This window comes from Erithacus rubecula, assembly GCF_903797595.1.
Source record: "Erithacus rubecula genome assembly, chromosome: 21".
Taxonomy (NCBI): Eukaryota; Metazoa; Chordata; class Aves; order Passeriformes; family Muscicapidae; genus Erithacus; species Erithacus rubecula.
Window position 1 is genome coordinate 4,475,354 of NC_136673.1, and position 15,404 is coordinate 4,490,757.

The 15,404-nt window shown below is 47.2% G+C and overlaps 1 protein-coding gene across 6 annotated transcripts in view; it reads right to left on the reverse strand.

The window, feature by feature from the left end:
• The window catches only part of PRRC2B (proline rich coiled-coil 2B), a 45,800-nt gene that overhangs the window by 13,849 nt on the left and 16,547 nt on the right, over positions 1-15,404 (reverse strand). For 5 of the 6 annotated variants that reach the window (XM_079324618.1, XM_079324617.1, XM_079324619.1 and 2 more), the window contains exons 6-20: positions 13,648-13,791; positions 12,789-13,030; positions 12,383-12,504; positions 11,938-12,077; positions 11,260-11,350; positions 10,672-10,864; positions 9,981-10,296; positions 9,001-9,194; positions 6,494-6,698; positions 5,552-5,771; positions 2,894-4,957; positions 2,562-2,761; positions 1,762-1,907; positions 1,199-1,340; positions 524-603 (exon numbers count right to left, since the gene is read on the reverse strand). In XM_079324618.1, the coding sequence (XP_079180744.1) occupies positions 524-603; positions 1,199-1,340; positions 1,762-1,907; positions 2,562-2,761; positions 2,894-4,957; positions 5,552-5,771; positions 6,494-6,698; positions 9,001-9,194; positions 9,981-10,296; positions 10,672-10,864; positions 11,260-11,350; positions 11,938-12,077; positions 12,383-12,504; positions 12,789-13,030; positions 13,648-13,791 (4,499 nt within the window). The remainder of the gene's footprint in view (positions 1-523; positions 604-1,198; positions 1,341-1,761; positions 1,908-2,561; positions 2,762-2,893; positions 4,958-5,551; positions 5,772-6,493; positions 6,699-9,000; positions 9,195-9,980; positions 10,297-10,671; positions 10,865-11,259; positions 11,351-11,937; positions 12,078-12,382; positions 12,505-12,788; positions 13,031-13,647; positions 13,792-15,404) is intronic. The other variant, XM_079324620.1, reaches the window with a different exon arrangement.

Genomic DNA, 15,404 nt, shown 5'->3' on the forward strand with positions numbered 1-15,404 from the left:
ACACAGCCCTAAGACAGATGAACACAGGCACCAGCCAGACCATGGCTTCAGAGTAAGGAAATGTATCTCACAAAACAACTAGGCTGAGATTGCCAAACTCACTTCATATGTGACCCAAACCAAATTTGAACTCTTGGTCTCCAGAGGTGAAGCATTCAGGAACTCGTCTGCCCTCCCTGCATCAAAGCTACAGCTACACACTGCTCACAGGCAAAGGCACAAACAGGATCTATGGGATTCCACCCTCCTCAACCAGACTGCACCCAGTGAGGAGCATAACCCTGGAATAGCTCTATCACACAGTTACTCCAGATTTACACCCACAATACCACCAAGCAGTGCTTGACTCTCTAGGTCAAGATTTGAACAGTGTCAAGCTCAAATTAAAACTGCAAAGACTTTAAAATGGCACAAGCAGAGTTGAGAGTCACTAAGCACAGATGGAGCAATGGGAAGCATAAAAGCCACCTGCATTAATACTTTATACACACAATACCTGAAGGGCACCTTAGGTGCCACTTACCTCAGTGCTAGACTCAGTACCATTAAAGGTATTTACAGGCTTGCTCCAGGAATCACTGCCAGGAGACTGAACAGAAAGTGCTGGAAGAGAACAGAGGGCAGGGTTCAGCTGCTTGAAACACAGCTATGAGCACACCCTGTACATATTACACCATCAACTTTCCATTTCTAGACATGAGAAAGGATATTTTCACCACCTCAGGAAGTTAAGTGTTGCCCAGACATCTGAGACATGATGTAGCAGAGAACACAGGGTATGAGGAATGAGTAGAGAACAGTGAGGAGATTTCTCAGGGAACAATAATGGGAGAAAGGTCAGAGAGAAACAAGGGAGGCACCAGCTGTTCAGGGCTAGAGATGAGAAAATGCAGGAAAGCAAAATAAAAAAAAGTCTCAAGTAGATCCAGCCCCATAAAATGCCATATAGTAGGATTTTGATATGAAACAAAGACCCAAGAAATACATTAGGATACTGACATGGCCAGCAACAGGAGCAGGATGGCTGAACAGTGGATCTTAGAACAGAGGCTACTCCACACATCCACCAGCTCCCCTCCCACTACCAGCACCGGACAAGAGAGGATTGTCTCCTCTGAAACATGGACCTCATCCTTGCTGCACACCCCAGAAGACTCCAGCTCTGTGAACACTTTGGAACCAAAGGAACCAAGCTTACCTGGGCTGTTGCTCTCCCAGATCTCTGTGCCCAGGCTGTTTCCAGACACTGTCACATCACTCTGCTCCAAGCACAGGCTGTTCTGCTTCTTAGCGAAGCGCGGCGGAATGCGCGACTGCAGGACGCGAGCCTTGGCCGGTGCCTGTGACAGCAGAGGCACAGCTCTCAGACTGGGAGGGCCCAGCCTAACAGGACTGCAAAGAGCTGCCTTCTGCAGTGTGAGATTTTCTTCTGGCAACAACACAGAGTGCCAATTCCTCCACTGCTCCTGCTGTCCAATATCCCACTAACCACAGACAGTAGCTGGCTTAGAGAGCCCAGCTGCTTTGGTTGAAGACCACTCTAGAAATTTAATTCCCAAGCTAAGAATAGCCAGAAATCAAACTCTCCTTTTCAGACCACCAGCCCTAAGTATTTTTCTGGGGCCCAATGCAGGATCTGTACTACTTTGGCACTGTCAACTGTATGTTTTCTGTTCATACAAACACCTTCTGGGGCCCTGTTTCTCTGACTGCAATCCAAACCATGTAAGAGGTCCAACTTTTCTGCCTCCCATTCCTCACCTGAGCAGCCTGCTCCTTCTTCCTTCGCTCCTCTTCCAGCAGACGACGCTGCTTTTTAGTAAGAACCTCAATGAAGCCTTCCCCTGTCATGGAACCAACTTCATTCTCTTCTGCTGTGTTTGACACCCGATTATCAATGATGGTACCTGAACAAAGCACACAGGGGAGAATACAGCACTCATGTCTGTGCACACAGAGCTTTAGAATTGCAATAATTTAAACAGTGTGCTCCAAAGAGGATCCATGCCACAGTAAGTTCACCCAGCAACATCACAGCTACATTTTGAAAACAAAATCATGTAGACTGCTGACATCTACCAGACACTTAATCTTGCAGGACTTTGCTGTCTCTTGTGTTTCAAGAAGAGCACACTTCAGCTAGAAAGCTTGGGAATGGGAGCTGTGTGATAACTCAAGTATTTTCAGAGATATTCATTTCTTGCCTCCCTGCCATTTGCTCAGCCTCTAAGCACTTCCTTCACACAATATGAATTTCAAGCCTAAAAATACATTAGCACCTTAGAGAGAAATACAGAAATATTCTCCCTAAACACAAAATTTCTACAGAAGTAACATTAGAGACACTGTCAGATCTGGCTGAAAAGCTTGTGTTTAAAATTTAACAATTTTACCTTCCATGTTTTTCTATTTAGATGCACAAGAATTTTCTTGTTTCTGTAAATAAATGGACAAAAGCTCCTAACCTGCTATTAAAAATTGCATTGGATTCAATCAGTCTGGCTTGAAGTCAACCATAATATGTTATTCTCTTAAAGAAACAAATGAATCAAGACACTCACTTCCATAACTCAGTTCAAACTGTGACAAGGCCTCTCCCTTCTCACTTGCTCTTTGTGCAGTGGGTTTGTGCTCCTTCTCTGGCTTTTTACCTGGCCCCTCTGCATTCTCTGAGTTCACATGGGAAGCCCTATCCAAGCTATAAATGGAGTGACTGCTCCCACCACTGGTGTTGCCAAGGCCTCCTCCTTCCTCTGGAGACCTACACAGAAAGAAGGGAAAGGATTTAGTTTTGTCACTAGAATGTGAATAAAAGTGACAACAAGAAAACGCATGGGGTTTATGTCCTCTCCTTCAACACCTGCAAGTATCACAGATCAGAAAACAACTTTACCTTTTGCTCTTTATCAGGGTCCCATTCTGCTGGCTCTCGTATCTGGAAGCTGCTCCCACACCAGTCCTGACAGACTGTTCTGCAAACCCTGCTGGCTCAGCCTTGCGGCTCTGCCTGTCCACCAGCGGCCTCTGGCTTGAGAAGCTCCTCTTTGCCAGCTCCCTCTTCTCTCCCAAGCTCCCAGTGCCAAGGCCACCTTCCAGCTGGCCCTCACTCTCTGGAACTCCATCTCTTCTGTCCCGCCGCTCGCTGAAGTCGCTGCTCTCAGACGCCGTCTCCCACTCCTCGTTGGCGTGGTCTGAAGAGTTCTGGTAGGACAGCTCAGGAGAGCGTCTGCCCGAGATGCTGCTCTTCTCTGCACTGCTCAGCTTGGCTCTGCCTGGCCACTGGCTGGGCAGCAGATTAGGGCCTCCCTCCTCGGGGTTCCACTGCCCCACTGATTCCCTCTCCTGCCTGAGGCGCCTGAACCGCGGGGGTTTGTCCTGGCGCGGAGGACGCCTCCTCCTGAAGGGCCTGTTCTCGATGTTCTCCTGATCTGCTGAGTAATCCTCCTGGAAAAAGTGCCTTTTGTCATCCAGATGACTCTCATCAAAAACCCGGCTGGAGAAGGAATCTGTGTGTTTGTAAGAATCCTGAATGTAGTCCCTGTCAGACTGCTGCCTGCTCCCAAAAGTGTCAGATGGAGACGTGTGGCTGTACTCCTGCCAGCCTCCTCCCCCGCTCCTGCCTTGCCACTGGGTGGGCTCCTTACCCATGAACCCCCTTCGCCCATAGCCAGAGTTGCTCAGCCTTGGTGGCAGCGATCTCCCAAAGGCTCTTGGAGCCCTCATCTTAGGATCCAGGCTATTGTGATCATCTGAATAGATTTTGTTAGACCTCCAAGACTCTTTGAAGTCTCCCTTTTTCAAATCACTGTCCTCCCTGTCCAGCACAGAGCCTTCATTGCTGTTCTCCGAGCCCCTCTGCCGGCGACGCTTGGGGAGCTCCTCGTACTCTGACCCCTCACTGTGTGTCTCGCTGGCAATCCGGCGCCGGGGTTTGCCTCTGGGGAACTCCTCTGGCTGGTTGAACTCCCGGAGCCCTCTGCCCCGGCTGCTCCTCTGGTTGTTGTTGTACACCCCCCTGCTGCTCACCACCGTGCCTCGGCCTCTGAAAGTGAACTCTCTGAAGCCTCTGCCTCGCCCACGCCCTTGGCCTCTGCCACCAAAGGCTTGCTCCTCATCGATGAAGATCCAGTTGTTTCTTTTTGTGGGAGGGAGATCGCTGCTCTCTCTGGATAGTTTGCTCTCCCAGGTTCTTTCTGGCTTCTCTTCTTCCTCATCCTCCTCTTCTTCCTCTTGGGATTTCTCAGCCTCTCGTGCAAGGCTGGTTTGAGAAGAACCTTTGTCATCCAGCAGGTAACGTGTGGAGTTCAGCAAGGCAGCAGAGTCATCTGACTCGTTTTCTACCTTCTGAGCAGCTGCCTTCTCCTTCAGCGGCCGTGAGCTGTCCTCTCCCTCCAGTTTAACCTTCTCCATCTCCTTCTCCTTCTCTTCCACCTTGAGGGCTTTCAGGACTGGTTTTTTAATGGGGCCTGAGCGCCGTGTCCTGCCCATCTGCTCCTGGTGCTGCCCGCTGGTGCTGCGGCTCTCAGGAGCCCACTCTGGTGTCTCTTCAGTGGCCTGTTTGGTACTGGCTCCTTCTTTCTTCCATGGGTCAGCACTGAATGACTGCTCATCCCGGGGCACTTCTTCAGCAGCTTCTGCTGCTGTCTCTGCAGGTTTCTGATGGTGGCTCATATCCCAACCATTATATTCAGGCTTCTTCTCTGCTTGGATAAAATCAGGCTCGAGGGGTGAACACCTCAGGTTTGCATGGCGACTGCCAGCAGGACAGGATTCCTGCACACTCTCCTGATGCTGGAACAAGAGATCCTGGCCTATCCTCTGAGAAGACAGGCAGCTGTCAAAGTCTGCTTGGGCCTTCTTGTCAAAAGCATTCAAATACTCCTCCCCTCTCTCCTCAAAGAGATCTCGCTGAGTGCTCAGACTCTCTGGCCTTCCAGAAGCAGAGTAACTTTCATTCCTGAGAACAAAAAAAAAAAAAAAAAAAAAACCAAACAAAGCAAAGTCAGGTAATGTAGAGCACAGCATATCTCCAAGGGCTGGATACAAGAGGTGAAAAGAAATAAACTGAGGCTTATGCTAAATCATGAGGCAATGAACCTATAAATACCAAAATGCTGGGCAGAGCTGCTATGGTCCCAGGCTGTACTGCCTGATTTGTGAAATCAATATATGATAAAGAAAACAGTTTCTATGATGGCCAGCAAACTTAAGAAATGAAGGGAGATTTTAACCTTCTTTGATGTGGAGATCTGAAAAGGAAGAATTGGTTTTAGAATGTCCAAAAAAAGTACTAGACAAACTAGAAAGCATCAGACGCCCCCCTCTCCCTCCAAACAGGCTCCAAGCTGTTCAGATTGAAACTTCTGAATAGTTCAGTCTATAAACACCTCCACAGCTAAAACACTCAGGAGTGGAAGGGTGCTCCCAGATCAGTGCCTGGGCCTGTTCACAGACATCTTTCAGGCCAGCTCTACACCTGCTTTTCAGTAAATGGTTTAGAGCAGCACCTCCCATCCCAGCATGCATGAGGACAGGGCAATTCTGCACTCACCTGGCATGCAGCCCCTCCATGCTCATGTTGTCAGCCTGTTTTTGATGTGACAGGGAATATCCTTTGCTCTGCAGGGATGTGTAGCTGTCCTGGCCCCACACTGGCACAGGATCCAAGGGAGCAGTTTTCCTCTCTGCCTGCCCTGCCTGACAGTTCTGATCTTCAGACCGACAGCTGCTCCCACCAATGGAGTCCTGCTGAATCATGGGCTTCATAATTCCTGCTCACAACAGAGTTCATGCCATTAGCACTAGGATTTCACAGACAAGAAGAATTTAACAATCTCTTAGCTTGACTCCCCTTCCTTCTCGGGCAGCAGGCAACTGCAGCCATGGAAACCTGCCTTGTAAAGGGGAGCCTGTGCTTAAAAACCACACAGCTGGGAAATACGCCTGGAGTGATGCACAAGATGACACAGCTCTCAGAGCCCAGCCCACACAGACACTACACAGCATCACTGGCTGGGCATCAAGCAATCCACAAACTCCAGGAAATGATTTATACACCCTGATGTTTACATTCACACCTCTGAAGATTAGTAACAAGATACGAAGGTGCAAAGTGCACATAGTTCAGAAACTACAGGGTTTCTCCATCACATTTCCTAAAGGGAGTCTATTAAGATTTCAGTAAGTCCAGAACTCATCCTTCTCCAACAGGAAAGATCAGTGGATCTGCTACCCTTTCCTCCAAGGGGCAAGATCAGTCACACTCCACTAAGGTCACACAGCAGTCAGGGAAGGTCTCCCACTGCAGTGCAGAGAATGGATAGACACGTCCACATATCCTCCCTCCCAGTCTCCCACCACTACCCGCAAACCAGCTTTCTCACCCCCAGAGAACAGCCACCAGCCAGCATGCAAAGTCTGGACAGAGGTTAAGACACAAACTTCCAGCTGTGACCCAACTCCAGAGCCCAGATGAACAGTGCCAACACGTCACCTGAAGGGTGAAGGGCTGAGGGGTAGAAATCCACGGGGGTGCGGCTCTGGGCCATGCGAGGGTCCATGTAGGAGGGCATCATCATCCAGCGGGGATCGAAGCCCAGCACCTGCGGGGGCGGCGCGTAGAACGCCCGCTGCGGCTGGGAGTGCGACGGGCCGGGATAGACCTGCTGCTGCCACTGCTGCATCTTGTACAGCTGCTCCTGCAGGAACACACAGGCTGTGCTGCCAGCAAGCACACTGCCCAGCCATCAAGGCTCAATCCCTGAGCAGATGGGAGGGTGGAGCACAGAGGGGTGTTTCACTACCAGCTGGGAGTGTGGCAGTTGTTATTCTGTAAATACCAGAGCAGCCACCACTGTGGGCCAGGCTGTGTGGCCAACTTTAAGACCACAATTTGCATCTTCTCAACACACCTATGAATACAGGACAGCTTCCTCTTAAACACCACTTCATAAATGGAACTAAATACTTTAGAAAATGTTTCATTTTTCAAGAAATGCATCTCTAATTTATTTAGTGTGTGCATATATATATATATATATATATGTATTAGTTCCACCCCTATCAGTTTAACAGATTACATAAAAACAACCTAAACCACATCAAGAGAGCTATTAATATTTTACAGTGTTTCCTAGTCATCCTTCAGACACAGGATGGTACTTGCAGGCTGTTTCCCCATCTCCCACATGGTCATTCCACCCTCCCTTAGCTGAAGACTGTCATGATGTTAATTTGATTTGACATTTAACTTTTGCTGAAGGTCCAAAAAGAATATAAATTTGAAGGAAGTTTTGCGTACTGAAGAAGGCTCTCAAACACTAAACAGCTCCAATTAACATGAAATGCATCTACTTACTTGTCAAATGTGCCACCATATTTTTTTGCTAAGCTTACAACAGTGTCAGGTATTGTTTATTTAAAAAAGCTAATCCCCAACTGCAGAGCAAAACAGACACCTGGAAATCTGAATCCGACACATCATTACAGCAAGGAAGGCTCTGATTAATACAGATTATATCTACATTATCTAGTCTTCTGGTACCTTGCAGAAAATATTTCCTTCATGATACCAACACTTTCCAATTTTATTCTTTTCATGGAGCTACTAAAGCAGCAATAAAAGCCAGCCAAAACATGCACTGCCTCATACATACTAACATCACAGAGGGTAACAGGAAATAAAATAAAACTTCATGTTTTTCCAGTAGTGAAGACCTATGGTATTATTAGCATGACAACAAAGACATCCAATTCTTTTTAGTTTAAGAGCATCTCTTTCAAGAGTAACATTAAGCAGCATTTGCTGCTGTACATTTGAATCATGAAAATGTCAATGCCAAGCAATGAGAGCAGAGCATCCATAAAAGAGCAATTACTGAGCAAAAGCCAATTGTGAGCTCCTTGCTAAGATCTGCAGCAGCGTTGATTATATCCCATTTCAAGTGGTTATTTTATGAAGAATGGCAATTAACTTCACATTATCTGAAGCCTGAATACTGTGTCCCTTGGTTTGGCTCTGCTGCCCTACAGAGGCTCACTGCATCTGGCAGCAGAGCTGCACAGCACGTATGGCACATACAGCACTGAAAGGTCAGGCAAGAGCCAAGATGCACAAAGCACTTCAGTTGATTTCTCAGTGCCCCAGAAGAATTTTCAATGCAACAAAAATGAAACATTTAAGACCAAACATTTTTATGGTGCAAAGAAAACAAGGATCTGAAAGAGCCTTACAGAAAAAGACATGAGTAGGTATTAGATGAGAGCAGAGCAAAGGACTGGCCCTCTGCAAAGGCAGGAGGTGGAATGGGAAGTGTGCCACTCCAGAACTCCCTCCCAGTCCAGCAACTTGCCAAGCTAAGCACAGTCTGACCCTAGAAGCAAATGGCTGCCCATACCCACAATGGTAAGGACACAGAGCAAGTGTTGAGTGACATTGAAGCAGCAGAACCCAAAGGGTTTTCCCTTCCCTTGTGTGTTCAGACACTGCAGGAGTGCTGAAGAACAGCAGCCAGAGATGTTCAGCTTCAAAGCTAACCCACAGAAGCTTCCCTGGACCAAGCCTATACAAGCACCAAGACAGTCACAGATGTGCTCATGGTTTTGCATGTGGGAACATCCCCAGCTTCTCCTGCTCATGCACATTTGCAAACCAGAGCTCTACCACAAACCACACAGTCCTAAGAGTTCCCATTGTCAGGAGGTGCCCAGACAACCATGCAAGACAAGTCAACATTTCTGACAGCACTGTATTTTTCTCCCAGGCAAGTGACAAACCTGGTTGAGCCCTACCCACAGCAGCTCCAGCATCACAGGAAAACTCATGTAGCCCACACAGAGCCTTTTTACCCAACCAGACAGGATTTTTCCATGATCAGAAGTACTTAAGAAGCTCAGGGTAAAAGCCCATTTATCTCCACCCAGCCCAAAGACTGATGGTGATGAGAACTGAGCAAACAATGGTTTAGTGGGGATCCAGAAAAAGGGTTGTGAGCCATTTACCTGCTGCTGTTGCTGCTGCTGCTGCCTCTGGAATCGTGGGGGAAGAGACTTCTGGTATTTGTTGAATTCTTGTGCTGGTGAGGGAGCTTCTCTGAGCTCCTCCTCACTGCTGCTTTGGGCTGCTGCTGCTGGAGCAGGACTCTCCTCTTCCAGATAGCCAACAGAAGCATCCTGTGTGTGAAACTCAGGGGTTGCTGCAGAGAAGAAAACAAGCCCTCAAAAGCCTGCTCCAGACAGAGCTGGGAGTGCACCACCATCACACAACACACACAGGTGTGGACATGTCCTGACTGCAATACATGGCTGAACCTCATTACAATCATATACAGCACATCCTTTACCTTGACAGCCCTATAGAGGGTCTTGTCCATCTTGTTTGAATTATAAATTCCTTTGCTTTCAGCCTTCTGCTTAAGCACTGTGGAGAAAGTTCTTTTCCCCTGTGACTCCTTAAACTTGCCAGCACTTACTGGTTTACTGATCTATGGCCACGAGCACTTAATATTATCATCCAATCATGAGAAGCCCTTGAGGCCCATTCTAACAAGGCCTCTGCTAGCACAGCTCACTGAGCACAGATAAAGGCAACTAAAAAAGTTTGCATTTATTTTAACAGCTTTTTTTAATTTAATCCACCTTTGGGAACAATGCAAAATACTCTGCAGAATACAAGCAGCAGCTGCTCTCTCAAGGGCAGCTGAAGGGCCCTCTGAACACTCCCTCCCAGGCAGGCAGGACAAACTCTCCTTCCCAGCACCCACAGTGTATCCCCTCCTGCTGTGCTTGGTGCTTTCAGATTTTAAGGAGTCTTCAGATCCAGTTCCTTGAGCACAATGTGATGGAAGGATCAGAAGGATCCATTGTGTCATCATTTACACCAACAGAAATTCCCTCTCAGGAACTCCTCCACTCCAGGTAAGGGACCAGCACAACAGCAAACCCAGCAGTTTCACAGGGTGAGGCAGGCAGCGTTTCTGTACCTTTACGGAAAGCGTGGCCATTCTCTGCTGCAGTGTTCTTCTCTGTGCTGGGAGGTCTCACATCTTCGTTCTCTGTGTGTTTCTGTGTCTCCCCACTCTTCTGAGCCAGTTTGCATTTCTGATCAAGCTGCTTGAGCTTTGCAGCACAGGCTGCCAGCCGCTCCTCCCTGGCTCGCCGCTCCTCCTCCTCCCGTCGCCTCCTGGCTCTCTCAACAGCCTCAGAGATCTCAGAGTGCACAAACTTCTGTCTCACAGGCATCTTTTCTTCCTTATCTTCAAGGGACTGCTGTCTGAGAACACTTCCCAGTGCTGGCTTCTGCCAGAGGAAAAAAAAAACATTCCTCCATAAACATGACCCAGTCAGTTCCTCTATCTTGAGATCTGCATCCCATGCTGACAATATCCCCTTCTGACTCCCTCCCCTCCATCCTCAAGCACAAATTCCCCTGTTACTGGGAAGAGTTACTGCTATTTGGTTCAGCAACTCCATTTTCACACTGACAACCCCACTATTCTGGACCAGCTTCAATTTTTTTTCCCAAGTGGAAGTGCAGTGCAGATAGATTTCTCTCCAGGTAGATATAAACTAAGACTAGAGAAATTCATCAGCATCCCATTTCCAAGAAAATGTCAAATTGGCCTCTTAAGAACAGTGATGGGCTTCCAGCTCACCCACATGAGCTCAACCCACCTGGTATTCTGAGGCAGAGCTCCAGCCATTGAGCTTCCTCGGAGGCTGCTGCAAATCCTGCGCTTTCCGGACTGGCCGCGACAAGCCCACTGAATCATTCCAATTCTTTCCCTCCTCCAAGGTGTGCTTGACATCTGCACTGTCTGCAGAGCTCAGGGACAACTGTCGCTGCCTTCTGGGATCCCAGCTGTTCCTGTCACATAAACAGCTTTATTATTGCATTTGCTCAAAAAGCACTCGCAACCCATCAAGTGGCAAAGGCAACTGACTGTGATAAAAAGGAAACATCACAGAAAAACACCAGAACAAGTGATGTGCTTCTCTTAAGGTGCGTAAGGATTAACTCCACTGTTGTGTAGCAGGATAAAGGTGAGAAAAGAAGAGGAAAAAAGCCTGGTAAACTGGCAGTCAGCTGCTAGACCTACACATATCCATGAAGAACACTCAAACACTGCTGAGTAAAATCAACAAAGTAACAGCAACAAATCAGAGGGATCAAGACTCCACATTTTGAACAAGTTTTTAAAGAAGTTGGTATTGCTCATTTTTACTGAAACAACTGTAGGTGCAAAGAGAGTGACTACTTACCACTTTTGTCGTCCATCTTTAAGAGTTTCTTCCTCTTCTTCATCTTCACTAAACTTTAGTTTCTCAGAGTAATCCACTTCATCATGAATGCCTACAAAGGCAGTAAGGGAGAATGGATTTATGAGAGAAAAGAAACAGGTCCCTTGTTCTGATAAAGCTTATGCCCCCCATTAGCACTAAATTACAGGATACACAGGCTTGGCTTGAACTACTCTCAAAGCCAAACGTCCAGCACTGGTCATGGAAATCACAGAATAGCATGGGTTGAGAGGGACCTTTAATGTCATCTACCAACCTCCCTCAATGAGCAGGGACAACTTCAACTAGATCAGGCAAGAAATGATGTGAGCAGTGTGGACATACACTAATGAACAGCTGGGCTGGTCCCACAGGAGGATCAGCAAACAGCCTAGGAGTGGGGGCTGCAAATGAGGGGACAGTCACCACACAGACTGTGTGCAATAGGATACCATGACTAAAAAGGCAGGAATAAGTCTCCTTCCCAGCACCCACAGAACTATCCCTCCTGCTGTGCTTGGTGCTTTCAGATTTTAGGAGTCTTCAGATCCAGTTCCTTGAGCACAATGTGATGGAAGGATCAGAAGGATCCATTGTGTCATCATTTACACCAACAGAAATGTCACAACTACACCAAGCTGGAAGATGAAGGCACTTCACCTGCCCATCCATCATCTGCATCATTGTCCAGCTCATCCAGCCCCTTCAGGTTCTCTGCGTTGATGATGGTGGGCCGAGGCACTCGCTCCATCGGCTGCCGAACAGGACGCGTTGGGCGGGACAGGCTGAGCCTGTCTTTTCTGCAGGAAAACACAGAATTGGTCAGAAACAGCAAAAAGAAAATCAATCAGTGCAGAGCTGAGGTGGTAACACTGAATCTGCCCTTTTCTACTACAGACTTATATACAAAGCACCCCAGTTTCTCCCCTTTGTCCACCTGGCACCCACTTCCTAAAACTTACAGATCAAAGCTGCAGCCCCTCCAGCCCAGGATCACACACCAATTCCCCTGTCCACATACACTTCAGATGCACAGTGCTCACAGCCCTGCAACACTTCACACCCTGAACCTGCCTCTCAAGTGGGAAAGTGATGGCAGCCTTACCCATCCTGGTCATTCATCTGGAATTGTCTGAAAGGTACCCGGGGCTCCAGGCGAAGCTGAGGAACAGGGAATGACCCTCGGTCCAGTGATGCAGGGGTCTCAGATGGCTGTTGGGGACACATCTGAAACGAGGAGAAGCAGAACAACTTGGTTTTTCTCCTTGCCACAGGAAGGCTTACCCAGATTAGGTTACAGCATTAGGTTACCATGTGGGTGCATGGCAGCTGCACCCACACAAAGGGCAAACAAACATTTCACATCTGGCTGCCCAATAGGCCACATACTCATGGTTCCCTCTCCAGCTCCAGAGGGAAAGGGACAAATTCTCTTTGGGCTGCGCAAGGCTGCGCTACACCAACTAAACACATATCAAGCGAAGAATCCCTGAAGAGAAAGAGTGACTCACAAAAGCAGGCAGCATGTCATGGTACGTGGGGGGCTGGTAGACGTTGCCCATGAACTGCGAGGCCCCTTTGCGGACGGGCTGGGCTGGGCGCAGTGCCGGCTCCTTGGCATCGCCGGCGCTGCCGGAGGAGGGGGCCCCGTCTCCGGTGCTCGAGCTCTTGCTGCCCAGCTCAGCAGGGGAGGCGGTCAGAGATGTGGCAGAGGTGACGTTCCTCCCACCGCCCTCCCTCCAACTGGTGACATCTGGAATGGAGGGTGTAATTATGTTAATATTGTAAATGCAGGTGGCCACTTGGACAGAAAGTCTCGAAGCTTCAAGTACTCTGGTCAAGCCCTAATTACCCCAAGGTTGTAAAAAAATATCAAGGACCAAGGAAAATTTCCAACTGTGTTTATTATCTTAAGAGAAGAGAAGCATCAGCTATTACCAAGTAATTGCTGCACCAGTGGTATCCTTATTTGCCAATAAACCTGAACTCTTACCAGAGTGCTCCCCATCTCCACAGTCATTACCCTGCAGAATTAAGGCCAATTAGATGCAAAAACACTCAAAGAGAAGCCACATTACACCACACACTAATTTCACTGTGGCTCACTCAGCTTGGGAAGGGGCCTGCTTTGCAACATCACACAGCAAGTTCTATTACCATACTTGGCTGTCTGACCACAGAACATCAGCACAACATGCCAATCTGTGATCAACTGCTAAGCAGCATGACACGTATAAGTTCATAAAAACATCAAATTAAATATAAGGATGGAGCTCTTGTTACTACTGTGAACTGGGACCTCCTGCCCAGAACAGGGGCAATGGGGTTATTGATGTGGGACAAGGCAGAAAGACACAGCCCTTCACTCACTCTGGGGGCGGAGGCTTGGTCCTGGCCCATACGACGGATCTAAGGCGCCCTTTTCTTTGCCAACCTTGTCCTGCTCGCCAGCTGCTTTCAGCGTCGGAAATTCCTCGGGAGAGAAGGATAACAGTCGGCTTGAGGCCCTTGAACCTGTCAGACAAATAAGTGTGGGACTCAGAGAAGATCTTTCCACTGTTTCAACTCCTTTATGAGATCAGCTTGGAAATGTGTTTCCTGGGAATCTGAGTCTCTGGCATATTTAAACTCAAATTACTATCGTACAGCACCTCACTTCACATTCCCAACACTCTCAGACACTGTCTCCAACACAACAACACATGTCCTCACCCAGCACTCCCACACACAGGATCTTCATTTAAATTCTCACATTCAACCAAGTCAGTGAACCTTCTCAGCTTCCAATTATTTTTGTGAAGTACAGAATTCAGACAGAGGCAGAGATAGAAATTCGACAAGATCGCTCATAAATGACATCCTGCTATCAAATATTTGACATTTCTATTCAGACTGTCTTTGCTCAGACCTCACTCTGCCAGAGAAGCCTATTGTTAAAACTTCTGTCGATGTATCAGTGAAACACCACAGGTAAGGACAGATGTCCTACACTCTCCTCTCTGCTGCAGCATTTTCAAGATGCAAATCACTGGCCAGATCAGGCCAGGTTCATTTCTAGTCATTGGCAAATTGTCTTGCTGAGTCATCAGTCACCCCAGAACAACAGTTCCCTGTCAATTCTAAAGATCTACCAGTGATTGGAACACGAAACACAGCAATTCTCCTAAATTTGTTGGCAAGATAACATTGAATAAATAGAAATCACAAGCATTACTGTACTATTATACATTAAAAGAACTGCTTTTTTTTTCAGAACTGTTTCTTAGTGTTACTTGGCTAAAGCTCTCTTAAAAAGGGCATTTCAGAATTATATTAGGAGTATCAGCAATGAGTACTGAAGACTTGGTAGGAGTCTCATCTATCTCCTTCCCAGAGAGTCACAATGGACTGACATAAGTAATTTTTACTCTCTGGAACTTGGCACACTGCACAAGACTTCCCATACAAAACTTCCAGGAAAGATCCTACAACTGCTGCATGAAACACCTTCAATTTTAGACAGATGAAAATACTTGAGATGGACATTGCCTAAATATATCACAAAGCAGCTAAGAATTGCTGAAGAGCTCTGATTTTTACTGAACTAGAATGGCACAGGTAAGTGTCCTTCAGGGGAGACATCCACCCCCAGTAAGGCTGCATCATGTAAGGACTGTTTATGTGCAGCCATTAACAATTTAAGCAGCATCATACTGAGAAAAAGTTTGGTGCCCCCTTTTAATTCCTCCAAATGTCCTTTATATGAAAACACAGAGATGGAAAAGTCCATAATTAATCTATTAGACCACGTTTTTTCAGGACACACCCTTCAAAAGAGATTTCACAGCTCTAAGACTTAAAAAGAGCAAAAAGCAAGAGACTCTCCTCTTCACAATACCTGAATTAGTTTAGAAGGAAAAGCAATTGTTCAGGGCCACTACAGAAGAGGTGCAAGCATGAGATGGTCTAAGAAATGCTTTCAGACAGATTTCTGAGGCTTCTGTGATTCAATGACCTTCTAATTAAACATATAGGCAACTGTTTCCTTGGGTTGAGAACTCTTATATAAAGTGAGACCCAGAATGAGTTTTCAAAAAATTCTTTAAGAACATTGTTAGATGATCAGATTTCAAAATGACTGTACAGGA